We start from the raw sequence: 13,706 nt of genomic DNA, 5'->3' as shown, positions 1-13,706 counted from the left end.
GAGATAAACCCTTCTTGTTACCATCAAGGTGGGGTTGGATGGGGCTTTGGAGAGTGGTAGGTGATGCAGGAGGAGGCACTGAGGGGAACCCTGTACCTCAGCAGGCCCGTGAGGTGGAGTTTGGCCGTGCGTGTGCTATCGCCACGGGAATGCTGGAGGTGGTTGTGCAGTTATTTGTAAACGAGGAGGGAGAGCATGGAGAGCAGCTGAGCAGTGCCTGTCCCGGCTGCGTGGGGCGGGCGGAGGGAGAGCAGCTGAGCAGTGCCTGTCCCAGCTCGGTGGGGCAGGCGGCCACCTCAGGGAGGGACCACCGAGCAGCTCTCGGCGTCAACAGCGGCAGCGGAGCTCTCCCGGGCCGAGAGGGAGTTGGGAGGGAAGGAAGGGAGGCAGGGAGAGAGGCGGGGCCGCACACCCGTCCCCCGGCGGGCGGTGCCGGCGGCCTGGGCCCGGCGCTGCGGAGGGGCCGTCACCGATCGGAGCCGTCACAGAGCGGAGCCTATCGCGCCCTGTCGATATGTCGGGCGATCACTCCCGCAGCCTGGGCAAGGGTAAGCGCCGCGGGCCCGGCACGGATCTCGGGTTCTCGGGCTGGGGCAGGGCCGGCACGGCTCTGGGGCTGGGGCATGGCCGGCGATCACAGCCCCTATGCTCTCCCCGCAGGCAGCGCGGCGCCGGGCCCGGTGCCCGCGGGGCTGATCCGGCTCTACAGCATGCGCTTCTGCCCCTACGCGCAGCGGACGCGCCTGGTTCTCCGCGCCAAGGGCATCAGGTGAGCTCCGGAGCGAGCGGCGGGCCAGCTGCCTCTGTTTCCTAAATTAAACATCCCTGAACGAGCTGCTTGGGAACAGGCTTCTGTGCGTGCTTTTGTTCTGGAGCTTGAATGAGTAGGGTGTGTATGAAAGCAGCTGTATAAAGGCCCAAAGTAAGAACCCCTAGCTGATTTTCTTTTATAATTTTTGCCCTGAGTAAATTGAGTAGAGACATAGCAAACACTGTTTGTTTTTGATGTGAGTGGCTGTGAAAACTCTGGAGTTGTTTCTGTTGTGTCACTGCCCAACAAAACTCACTAGAGAGTGAATGACATTTTAAAAAGGAAATGGAAAAGGAAATGTACCGTGTTGCTATAACATTGTATCTTTCCTGTGCTGTAGTTAGTTAACAAAATTCAGTGCTTGTGTTTGTTTCTTTTTCAAGATAGCCATTTCAGCATTCTTGAATGGGGTCTAATATCTCCCTTAGGTACAAATGAAAATTAACCATTTTTTCCATCTTTTTGTGGCTCTGCCAAGTCCAAGGCCTACCAGTGGTTTGTGAACCAGCACAGGGCTGGGAGTTCATGTTGGAATGGGGAATGCTAACAGGTCTCTTGAAAGTAAGATGAGGGTTGAGTTAGTTAATTTTGTTTTTTACATGGGTGTTTTGATTTTGGAAGGGTAGATGCAATGAAATTTCTGGGTCAGTTTAATTCTGTTTTTATTTGGTGTCTTTGGATTGATGTTGGAGCTGGAAGGTTTGTTGTACCATAGTGATTTAGGAGGGGTTTTATGGCTACCTAGATGTGATAGTTGCCTTCTGGTAACTACTCAGTTGTTTGAAGGCTCAGCTGTGTTTAGCTAACCTTTGGGCTTAATAGGAATTGTCTCGGGTCACACATTCAAGTCAGCATATAACTTCTGTTTGTTTTTTTGTTTTTTGGTTTTTTTTTTTTTTTAATATAGATGTATTTCCCATATATTTTTTTAAATCAATATCTATTTGCCTTTGCCCTAAGCAGTTGTTCCTTATGAGGCCATAAGTTGGGAAGATAAGCAGGAAGGATGCTGTCCTGATTTGTTCTTTGGTGTAAGGGCAGGTTAAGGTTCAGGTGCATTTCTTAATGGGGGTGTAGCTCATTTTCAGTCACCTGCTTCTTAGACTGCCCCTGAACTCACATGGAGTAAGTGTGCTGAATTGTAATCTTTGTTTTTAGCCTGCTAGTTGTGTGCTTGTTAATCTAGTAAAAGACATGCCTGCAGTCTATAGCCAACCCATTGCAAGTCAGTGTGTGCTTTCTCCAGCAAAGTGTGGCAGTACTTCTGTGTCAAAGGATTAGTCCTGCAAACAGCTTCAAAGAAAACAGGGGAGTACAGGGGCTTGAGGGTTGAGCCCCTCAATTATTGAACTGCAGAGGTGACTACATTTCACCATGGTATGGGCTGGACTGGAGCAGAACTGAGCCTGTCTGGGTCTTGTTTCTTTTGCTCTTTTAGCCATGAAGTAATCAACATCAATCTGAAGAACAAACCTGACTGGTACTTTGAGAAGAACCCCTCTGGGCTGGTTCCTGTTCTGGAGACCAGCAAGGGCCAGCTGATCTGGGAGTCCCCAATCACCTGTGAGTACTTGGATGAAGCATTTCCAGGGAAGAAGCTGATGCCTTCAGACCCCTATGAGCGAGCTTGTCAGAAGATGCTCTTGGAAGACTTCTCAAAGGTACTGTGTGATCAGGGTGGGACTGTTTCTGACCTCACCGTTGCACCAAAAACTGCAGCTCTGTTGCTGATGTTGCTGTCAACCTTGAAGGCAGGTTTTGTGTCTGAGATGAGCATTTAAATAGGCAGAGGGGATATTTGGGGCCTTTTGCTGTGAGCACATACAGTCTGCTGTGTCTCTGAATTGCTCCCAGAATTATGTGCAAGGATGGATGCAGGAAGGCATCCAAGCAAGTGAAAGTTTGTATGACTGAGATAGGGTTTTGAGCATCCTGCAGTAGAACAAAGGTTAGCAGACCAAACCAGCCAAATATGTGAGACCTGGGGAGTGACAATTGCTGTATTTTATTCTGGTCCTTTCTGGAGGAAATACTGAGTGAATGCAGGATGTGGGAAGTGCCTGAGAGAGCCTAAAACCATGACAGGCACATGGCTGTAAACACGGGACTTGTGTAGGGAGGCTGGTTTTGGCTCTTATTTGGGGTTGGAGCTGGCTGACTGGAATTAACCTCTCTGTACATTCAAACATACAAAGCATGTGATTTGAGGAGTCTAGGAAGTGAAAGAAGTCACATGGACATGAGACAAGAGAGAAAGAAACAGAAGATGCAAAGGGTGTGGACAAAGAAGGAGAATAAAAGGGAGAGTGTATTTACAACACTCAGTAAATAGGCCGAATGGAAAGAGGGAAGTGTGTTGCAAGAAAGAAAATGCACAGATGGAAAACATTTTTCACTATTCTCTTCTTATTATAAGACTAAAATTCATTACTGTTTGTATTAATTCTTCCTCTAGGCTTTTGCTTGCTTTTATGAATTATAGAAGATTTTTATCAATGGACTTTATGTAGCTCTTTAATGTCAAATCTCTTAAGATTTAATTTGCATTGAAGATCTTAACATCTAAGTTAACATTTTAAGTTTTGAGTGACAAACTTATATTTTTGTAATCGGTGCATTAAAAACTTTATGCTTTCCTTTTTATAGATAACATCCTTGCTTTTCAAGCATGTTTTGGCAGTCAAAGATGGACAGGACACCACTGCACTGAAAGCAGAGATTGCTGAAAAGTTTGGCAAACTTGAAGAGGTGAGAGTATTTCATGATAAGGAGGAGATTGCCAGCCTTTATATGTTCCCTTTTGTCCTTTCATGATGTGGCATTTGGAGGTAGATCTCTCATTTAGTTGGTAGTTACCACAAGAACCAATCTCTCAATTTATTACCCTCAGCCCCAGGATGCACAATGGCACCATTGGAATAAATTTCAGGGACCAAAACTAGCTAAACTAAACAAACTAAACTTTATCTTATGATAAGTACTGTATAGGCTTGTAGAGATTTTTGAATTTGAACAACCACTGCTGTTGTCTTGGATGTCTTTGTTCTGCTCTAAGTGAAGGAGACCTTGCAGCATGTACTAAGAGCAAGGGCTGAAGAGTCTGAGCTGCTGAAAAGCATCTGTGCTGAACCCAACTAGTGCAGGTATCTTGGTGATGACAAAATCTTTTTTGTTCTAGAGCTTATCTTTGGGGGTGGGTGGAAGCAGAATGTAATGTGTACTTTGTAGAAATCCAGCCCCTGGACCATGGTGGTGTAATGCAACTTCAGTGAAGCTCCAGGAAGTGTCAGGTGGCTTTGATGCTGTGTTAGCCACTTGACAGTCTGTGTCAGTAATGGTTCTTGGCTAATCTGAACAGGTGTTGCACTTGTCTCTGTCATGAATCCATTCCTTCTGTCTTTAGCATCCACAGCCAATGCTTGGGTGGATCAATGAAGAACAGAGTATTTCTGCTCTGGTGCAAAGCTGCCAATAACCTTTTAATTCTTTCCTAGTTCTCCTGACAGTCTGGTGCATTCTGCTTTCCCATCCCCTTGGGTTGCCAAAACACAATTGTTTCCAGGGTAGTCTTGTCCATCTGGTCAGGCTGAGGCTGGAGTAGTGCAGATGGCGAGTTCCTGGGGGAAGTTGTGTGTTTCACTTCCCTGAAATACAGATGTATTAAACATTAGGGAAGGATTAACCTTCTTCCTGCTCAATTAATACTGCAAAATAACTTGCTGTTCCTTCATTGTCTCTATTTTACTATACCCTGAATGATTTTACAGCAGCAGCTGATGGTCAGCTGTGAATGAGAGGCTGAAACAGAGCCATGCAAACTTCCCTCAGTGTATTGTAAGAGATATTCCAGAGGGGAAGTACTTTGGAACACTTCTGTATTTCGATTTCTGCTGCCCGACAGAGGGGGCTGTGTTCCCATCGCTGCCCCTATGCAGCTGCTGGTTGTGTTCTGCCAGACACCTGAGAACTCAAACAGCTCCATGCTTCCTGAAGGGCTGCTTCAAGATTTCTACTAGGTCATGGGGGTTATGGGCAGGGAATAAATGCCATGTGAGTGTATAGGGGGTGTGTGTTCACAAAAACCAAGTTGTGTAAAGTTCTTTTGAGTTCCACCTTTAAAACACCAAAGTGCCTGAAAATAAAGTCACTAATGAATCTAGAGCCACTAATCTAATGGAAGAAGAGAACAGGCTCTGGAGGGTCCTTAAAGCATATTAAACTTGGATGACTGTGGCACTTAAAAGTGCATCAGAGTCATAAATGTAACGGGAGAGCTTGCTGCATGCTTTCTGTGCTGAGCTGTGAGAAGGATCTCTTTCTGGTGTCAGTTACACTTGCTTACTGTTGCCTTTGCACCTGGAATCAAATGCAGTTTGAGATGTATTGTTAGAAATGCTTCCCTGACACCACTTGGCCTCAGCTGCCATGGGAAGAGAGTCCCTGCTAAAATGGTGCTCTAATTTAGCAGGATGATTAATTTAGCTGGATTTATTGCTCAAGAAATGAATGTTTGCTGCTGTGTTTGATTAGTCTGTGCTGTTTATGTTTTATGACAAGGAAGAAATCGCAAACATTCTGAGCTAAGCTACTCTTTGTTTGTGCACATGCTGCACCTTGTTAGTGGTTCATATTTTGTGACAGATTTTGAACCTCTGGAGAAGAGCTGGGCTGAGTTTGTGAAATAGCAGCTATAGTATTAATCTTAACTATACTGACTCTGCTAATACTGTATGCACAAGAGAAATGTACTGTATCTCCTTCATTTGCTCACTGATCCCTGTAGTGTGCCTGCCTTCCACTGTGCAGTGGGGTTTTTGTGTAGTGTTCTGCTGCACTTTTCCTTGAGGGCAGCTGACACCTCTCATCCTTCCCAGGTTCTGTCCAAACGCAACACGGTGTTTTATGGTGGGGACTCAGTCTCAATGGTTGACTACATGATCTGGCCATGGTTTGAACGTCTGGAACCATTCCAGCTGAAGGAGTGAGTACTTTGCCTGGCTTCTGGTGTGTTCTGAAGTGCCTCAGCATCAATATTCCTGGTGTACCCTGCAGCAATGGGCCACTCTTGGGGGCTGCTGAAGAAAGCTTGTATTGTGTTGCAGTTTGGGGGAAGCATCCTGCTCTAAACTGGACATTGTACTGGGACAGAGAAAGTAGTAAAATGGAACTTTTCAAGCTGTTTTGTTTCCTTGATGCCCTCTGAATTTTCCATTTGCGTTACTCAGTCTCTTCCTTTTTCCTGTAGCTCTTTGAATCACACCCCAAAGCTCCAACGCTGGATGGAGGCCATGAAGGAGGACCCTGCTATCAAGGCTACAATAACTGACCCACAAATATACAAAAACTACCTCCAGCTGTATCTGAAGAACAGCCCTGAGGCATGTGATTATGGGCTCTGAGGTGATAGTAGGAATGTGCTGGCTGAAGTGTTAGTGCTGTTTTTCATCTGGGAGATCAGTGTAGTTTGGTGAGGGCTTTTCTGTGGTTGCATTTATAGTGGGGAATAAATCTGTGCTGAAAAGGCTGAGAAACCTTCTGTGAACTCCACTCCTTCCTGTTGGGGGAAGGATGTGCTGGCTTCAAGCAGGAGATGGAAAGTCATTGTTGGCCATGAATATTCCATAAAGGAGAATGTTTCCACTCAAGAGGTGATGGTCTATAATCTCTGGGCTCTTTCTAGGCATTGCAGTGGGCAGTCCTTGAACTGATGCTGTTACCTGATTTAAATGTTGTAATAATCATGTCTTGAAAATAAATAAAAAACAAGCAATGTCTTCAGTTTTTCCTTCCTGTTTCTGGGCACCTGTTAGTCACTGGATTGGTTCTTGGTTCTAGTAAGGGCTTCTAGTTTTTGTTAGATATGCTAAGGGAGTGTATGGTTATAATCCTTTTCTGCCCTTCTGAAGTACTGGTGTGTTTATTCTACATTCTAACCTAAAGGCTGGAGTAAGGAGTAAAGCCAACAAAAACAATATCCTGAGCAGAAGGACATTGATTTTCTGTTCTCAGAATTTGAAGCATTGCTCTGCTTGTCAAGGTGTAGGTAAAATTAGAGAGCAGAAATGAAAGGAGTTTAGTCAGAACATTATGCTGGTGATGTCTTGTTGCTGGAAGGAAAAGAGTGTTCTGCTTCATCAGGTAAGTGGCTGGATCAGAGCTTTTTAGTGGAACATCTTTGAAGCTATTCTGTATATAGCAGTGTTAATATAGCAGTGTGGGGACAAGATTATTTGAAGCACAAGCAGTCACAGGAAAAACTTCTTCCTCTCCTGTTTTTTCTTTTTCCTGTTCACATCTATGACTCATTCTGATGTTGCTCAGTTGTGTATTTCTGTCAGAGCACTAGCAACCCAAACTAGCCATAATTCCAGGGGATAAGCACACAGAAAGAAATAAGGCAAAGCAGAATGTCCAAGGGCAGGGCTGTGGTTCCTGTGAGGATGAGGTGGTTGTCATGAGAGATCCAAGACTGTTCCTGTCTGCCTCCCATTGCAGTGAGGTGAGGTAACATAGCAGAATGTGGTGGTTCATGGATTTCATGGTAATTGAGATACTGGGACTCTTGGAGCTTTTCTGGAGGAAAAGTAGACTTATCTTTTTCCTGTAACATGTTCTGCCCTGGCATGGCAACTGAGGTGGTGCATGCTTGTGGAACTTCAAGTAGGAAAGAGATTTGATGGGGAAAAAAGAATAAGCAGATCTGTCAGCCTGTGGCTCTTGGAGGGCCTTGTTTATGCTCTTACTAGCTTTAATTCAAAGTATGCAGCTTTTCCCCTCCTGTTTATCTTTGTGGCTTTTAAACACATCTGGTATTACTTAGAAGGAACAGCAGCATAATTATTATTTTTCTAGAATACTGTAGTTTTTAAAAGAGTTCCCAGTTGGGAAGTGATGCTACACATGTTTCATAGATTGTCAGAGGACCCAGAGGGAGCCAAGAGCTGTGAAATGTTGTCAGGATGTGGATCTGGGCCCTTCCATTAGATGAAAGCAGGGTTTGAGCTTTATAAAGCCAATGTCTCTGAAGTAGTGTTGGTGGGATCTCAGTGGCAAGCTTCCAAGAATTAACTGCAGAGCATTTTGGTTTTATTAGCAGCTCTGCTTTGTGTAGGGCTTGTTAAAAGCTGTTAGGATAGTGCTAGAAATATATTACAGTTTGCTCCAATGTGTTATTGACTGTAGTGGGAGATGTAGCATTAGGGAGATCCAGTAATAGGTTAAAAGCAGAGATCAGCATCCAGAAACTGAATTGGCTCCAGCCAGACCACAGTAACCCAGAGACTGTGTTATCTGAACAGAAAGAAATGCTCTCCCCATCTTTATTTAGTGGCTGTAGTGTACCATTATAAATGTGCTACTTCAGCAGAAGAGAAGTAAAATGAAATATTCTGCCTTATAATTTACTATTAAATATCTGTGTTCTAAATCCCCAAGCAGACAGCTGGGGTCTTGAACTCATTACAGCACAGCAAGAAATGCAGGCCTCAGGCAAAGTGTTTTTAATGTGGTAATGAATATGCAAGGCTGGCCCAGTCTTGAAAGGAAAAGACAAGTTATGTGGAATGGACTGGCTCTCTCCTTTCTGGGTGGATGGGTGTAAAGGAAACATTTGCATTTTCGGCACTAGTCAACAGAAGAGAAAGATGGAAGTGTGCAAGGAAAAGATCAAACAGATGAACAGCTCTCCCCTTTGGTCAGAGCACTCCTTAAAACCTTCTGTGGGTCAGGTAGTACAGTAAGTAGGTCTTTACTTGCCTTCTGCTCCAGGTTTTGCCCTTGAACATGGTTAGTGCTCTTGCTTTTGAAAAAAAGAGGGTGCTTGTTTGTTTTCTGTTATTGTGCCACCAAATACAATTGCTACTAGCACAGGTTAAAAAAGATAAATTCAGTATCAAGAAAACAAGGGCAGAGTCTGTGACAGATAGTGTGACAGAGTCACTATAAAAATAGTGAGTTTAGTAGCATGATGGATAATAGATGCTTCAGATTAGCAAGGCACTGGGCCATGTTCTATCCTGCATTTGTAGCATGTTCCTGTATCTTTACTGATATCCTTGAGATGTTTGGTACCCTCATACAAGGTGTGTTCCAGTGTTTGTTCATTATAGTTTTAGGGTCCCTTATGTTGAAGCTAAGAGAAAAGTAGAGGGGAGCCAAGACAGGAGGAAGAAATGAGGATCCCAGGTTCTCAAATCTGGGAAGTTTTGCTGAGTTTTGGGTAAGCTGAGTGGGAACCTGGGTGAATGGGACTGCAGCTATAACAGAAGGCCCTTGCTTGGGGAAATTGTTGAGAAGTTTCTGTCTAGGGAGGTATTAAAAGGGCCAGTGTTTCTTGCACTGAAAGTGGTAGTAACTGGATATACTGGTTTGAAAAGTTTCAAAATTAATGTACTACAGACACATGGGACACTTTACATTCATGGAGATGCCTGTGGATTTGTTGCTTTTTCTAGTCAATCAAAAAGGAAGAAAAATGGAAATATCAACTTTTTGCTGTTTCACTTAATCTCAGATTCTTGCCATGCTTAATTTAGCAGCTGTCTGTCCTGCTCACCAGACAGGCCTGGCTGTGAGTGCATGTGTTGGGCATGAGGTGTTGGCACAGTGTTACATGTCCTGGGACTGCTCTCCCCAGTTTTCCACTGTCGTGGCATCTGCATGTTCCCCTGCATTAGCAGGGTTTGAGAACTGGCTGTTTGCTGTTTGTTTTCCTCACTCCTGTCTTTCCTAGTAGTCTGATTATTTCACCACTGTTCCTCAGACACAGATTTCACTTGGGAATGGCTCGTGAAAATGCAGTCCCTCTAAAGTCATGAGGGCAGGGGCAATTTTACTAAAACACTCCCGTTTTCTGTAAGATGGAAACAGTCTTTTCTACTGCTGGTCCAAAGCCAACAGGGATGACAGTTGCTGATTTATCTGAGTGCAGTAATGATGCCACATGATGTAATTAGTATTTTTCCCCTTCTACAACACTTTGATTTACTAAAACATGAGTTTCAAAACTTGTCAGTGGGATGCGAGTGTGCTTGGGGTAGAGTGTGACAGCTGTTTAGCAGTGTGCAATAATGCTGTATCTGAGCCCAGGAGGGAGTGAGAATGCAGCTGGAATGAAGGGCTGATGTGTGGAGCCTATTCTGTGCCTCTCACAGCATCTTCTGGTGAGCAGGAAGCAGCTTGTGAGAGCTGCAGCACGTGCTCCAGGTTTGTGTCTGAGAACCACCACCCCTGGCAAAGCTGATAGAAAAAGCCATCTCTCCAGGGGAAAGGGAGCCAAGAATAGGGGCACTGAACAGCCACAAGCTGGGTAAGGAACAGACAGTGTTTCCTGTAAGCTGCAAACCATTTGCATGAGTCACCTATGTGACTGCACAGCAAAAGCATAGGAGGGCTGAGAAAAAAGGAGGAAAAAAGCTGTCAGCTTCAGACTGCCTGAAGAATCAGTGAGGACCAATGAGACATTGTGAATTAATACTGTCCTTCCTGCAGTTCTCTGCAGCATTCCTGCTACCCCAAGGGATGCTTTTGTGCCTTTCCTTCTGTCACTCAAACCATCCTCAGAAGGGAGCTCTTAACAAGAATGCACTTTGGGCCAATCCACAGGTTGAAGTGTGGGTGCTTTTTTCCCCTAAACATTCATCACAGCTCTTTCTGTGCCTGTTTAGGCTTGGAAGCAGAGTTTGTCTCCTCTTACTTGTAGTAATTAAGGTGTGGTGATTAATCAGCTGTTTGTCTTTGTGGGAAGACAGTTCTGATATAGCCTGTGCATTCAAGCCCACAGATTAGGTGCCTCAGTTCCTCTCCATATGCTTTATGGCTGTTTTCTGCTGGTCTATCTCTGCTCTGGATCAAACCTTTCACTTCCAAAGCTTTGCCAGGTGTGGCTCTGGCAGGGGAGTCAGTGTGGGGCTCTGGTAGACAGCTGCATGTGGGCAAGCCTTGCCTTTCTCTAGTTTTGGATACAGGAGGTTTGTAACACTGACTTGATGTGATAGCCCTGAAGGTGAACTGAACTGGCAGGAATATCCTGCTGAGGGTGCAGAACACCTCTGTTCTGTGGGAACACCCAGGTGATGGAGGCCAGGAGGGGCTGCTCTGGATCATCTGTGCTTACAGGCACAGAACCATCCAGGGCTGCCCTGCCCTGCCCTGCCTGGTCTGAGCAGGCAGGGATGAGATCTGGAACATGTTCCCAAGCTACATACCATCTCCCTGAGGAGTAGGGAAATCCCTCTGTGCTGCCTGATTCCCAGCAGAGGGCTAGAGAGCAAGGCTGAAGGTTGGGAGCCAGGGAATGGATTTCTTGATGCACCTGGGGATGAGTCAGGCTGTGCACTGTGGTTACTGATCCCAGACCTGCCTAGCTCTGCCCCCGGGCTGTATTGCACTCTGTGGGATCCTCAATGTTGGATGGGCTGCACAAAGGTGCCTAATTGGGCTTCAATGGCATTATAAGTGTCATGGCTTTTCTGCAATTAGGACAATCAGACAAAAACTTGTCTCTTTACATGATTAAGTCTTTGAGTTGAGTCTGTTACTGGCTGTGGGCCCACCAGTGGATTTGAAGATAGTTTCCCATCTACAATAGACTCCTTTTACTGCAGAGTGCCTAAGACACTCTAAAGAACTTCATTGGTTTTATTTTTGGGCACAATTTTTAACATAGTGCCACAGTCAGAGATTTTACAGGCACTCAAATATCTGAACAGGCTGTATTTAAATGTTTCACCTCAGCACTTTCTGTGCTTCCCCCTCAGAGCAGATCAATAAAGCTAATACCTTTTTTTTTTCTCCCTCCTCTAACATTCTGGGTGAGCTCTGGTTTTAGCTAGACAGATTTATAATTACTTGTAAACTCAGAGCCTTTATTTGCAGAGGTGCTGCCTTTGAATAATGAGTGAGAAGCTTTGTTCTCTGCCTCTGCAGCCAGAGATTTTACTTCCAGCACTTGAGGAGTCTCAGATGATACTCTTAAATGAAACCTAACTGGAAAATGAAGTTTCTTTTGAAAAACATAGTAACATTAATTGATCCACAGCAAGGGCTTGCTCAGGTTTCTGTTTTGATACCAGATTAGTCCAATAGATATGATGGGAATAACTGCTTGCATCCATCTTCCCTTAAGGCTCTGCTGCAAAGTTGGGTGGATCATTTTGAGAGCAGCAGAAGCAGTAACACAACTCTGCATTTCCTCGCAGCTTATTTCTTCAGGTCAAAGAAGACATGAGACTACCTTTTACTGCACTGGGAACATTCAAAATACCTCTTTTGTGCTTTTGAAGCATTATGGGAGTCTTTGTCTCTTGTCCATTTGCCTGCTTGCCTAAAGATTATCAGGGGTTTTTCTGAGATCTATCAAATTGAGTGAAAGTTCTTTGATGGATTCAGAAGCTACTTGGAAGGAGATGAAAGTATAGGCCTTTTTTTCCACTGGCCCAGATGTGTGAACACACTCACTGCTAAAAATAACCTAGTTTATGTTGCCATAAGGAATTTATTATTTCAGAAAAAGACAGGACTGCCTGGAGTTTTATGTGGAAGGGATGCAACAGCTCACATGTTGGGTTGAACCCAATGACCCAACACCTTGAGGCATCCTTTTCCCAAACAAAGAGAATCCAGTTAAATGTAAGTTAAAATCTGATCCTGTGCCAGTGGCACCTGGGGACAGAGCTGTGTTAGCTTTCAGTCCTGCAAGCAACAAACCATGATGCAGAGATGAGCAGAGTGGATGGAACCTGTTCACTATGTGGGCAAATCCTGAGCTGTATCCCATGCTGAGACCAGTGTTGCCAGTTTGATCCCTGCTGGTACCTTACTGAATTCATGTTAGCATGCTTGTGAGTTCCATATCCTCTGAGGCTGCTTTGCTATTTTTTTAATGGCACAGGTATTTCTGCCTGCTTGAAATAAAGGAGATTGTGTCTTTGCTTACAGCTACCCCATGAGTGGTAAAAAGTCATTAGATAAATTTTTAAGCTAAAAACCAATCTCTAGTGGGTGGCTTTTTCTTTCTGCTCTGCTTATTCTATGATGAATAATACTGCAATAATGGTCATTGCATGGTTCAAAAATCTGCCAATTGCCCTTCTGAAAAAGGATTTTTTTAGGGATGTTGCCCTTTATGTTCCACAGCAACACTGAAGCAGTAAATTGAGGCAAGAAAAAAAGTGTTGTAGAAAATCGAGAGCTCAATGGAGAAAATGTTGCTGAGCTAGTCAGATAGCTTTGAAGCAGGATGGGTTTATTTTTGTTTGGTTTGGGTTTTCTTGTTTTATCAAAGTTGCACCAAACCAAGACTGCTGATGATCCTGAGCTACAGAATTCCCTTTCCAGCAGTGTGTGGTTGACCCTGAGAAATTCTAACTTCTGGCTGCAGCTCTTAAGCCAGCTGCTTCTCAGACCTAACAGTGGTGATTCAGCCCCAGTGAGCACTGGAAGGCAGAGTTATTAAAGGCGTGCAGGGCATTCTGTGGGGCTGGAAGACATTTTGCTAAGGAAACAGTGGTGCTTTTATTATATGAATTAATGACTAGCTCTGGGTGTGCTTCCAGAGCCAGAGCATATTAGAATGTTAACAAGGAGATGCCATTCCCTTAAACCAGGCAAAGGAGTTAAGCAGGGTGTGGGTGGTTGCTGAACTTGGCTGTGGATATCCATAAAATCAGCAGGTAAAGAGGATTCCTCTGGGTGAAATGGAAATTCAGGAGATTTCTTGTTCAGCCCATAAGGGCAAAAATCTATCAGCATTATTTAGGGCTTGCTAAGGGTGTTTTTAAGCAGACATATTTAGAATAATTACTTTGATTTCCTGTGGATTCATATTCTCAAGAAGAATGACATCCCTGGCATTATTCTGGAATAGCTGTCCCACTTTGTCATATTGCAGTTTATT

General features: G+C 44.5%; 1 protein-coding gene across 1 annotated transcript; it reads left to right on the top strand.

The window, feature by feature from the left end:
* The first annotated feature begins 420 nt into the window (after positions 1-420).
* GSTO1 (glutathione S-transferase omega 1) lies at positions 421-6,585 on the top strand. Its single transcript, XM_063163242.1, has 6 exons — positions 421-548; positions 661-769; positions 2,250-2,472; positions 3,458-3,559; positions 5,686-5,792; positions 6,057-6,585. The coding sequence occupies exons 1-6, from the start codon at positions 515-517 to the stop codon at positions 6,208-6,210; spliced, it is 729 nt and encodes a 242-aa protein (XP_063019312.1). The 5' UTR covers positions 421-514; the 3' UTR covers positions 6,211-6,585.
* The last annotated feature ends 7,121 nt before the right edge of the window (positions 6,586-13,706 follow it).

This window comes from Melospiza melodia, chromosome 9 (genome assembly GCF_035770615.1).
Source record: "Melospiza melodia melodia isolate bMelMel2 chromosome 9, bMelMel2.pri, whole genome shotgun sequence".
Taxonomy (NCBI): domain Eukaryota; kingdom Metazoa; phylum Chordata; class Aves; order Passeriformes; family Passerellidae; genus Melospiza; species Melospiza melodia.
Note: the sequence above shows the minus strand (reverse complement) of the source record. Positions and strands in the feature narration are given on the sequence as shown.

What these genes read in the sequence shown, in the direction of transcription:
- GSTO1 (XM_063163242.1), top strand. Translation starts at nt 515, where the DNA reads ATGTCGGGCGATCACTCCCGCAGCCTGGGCAAGG. An exon ending in CTCCCGCAGCCTGGGCAAGG is followed by an intron (nt 549 to 660) that starts GTAAGCGCCGCG and finishes CTCTCCCCGCAG; the next exon opens with GCAGCGCGGCGCCGGGCCCG. An exon ending in AGTTTGGCAAACTTGAAGAG is followed by an intron (nt 3,560 to 5,685) that starts GTGAGAGTATTT and finishes CATCCTTCCCAG; the next exon opens with GTTCTGTCCAAACGCAACAC.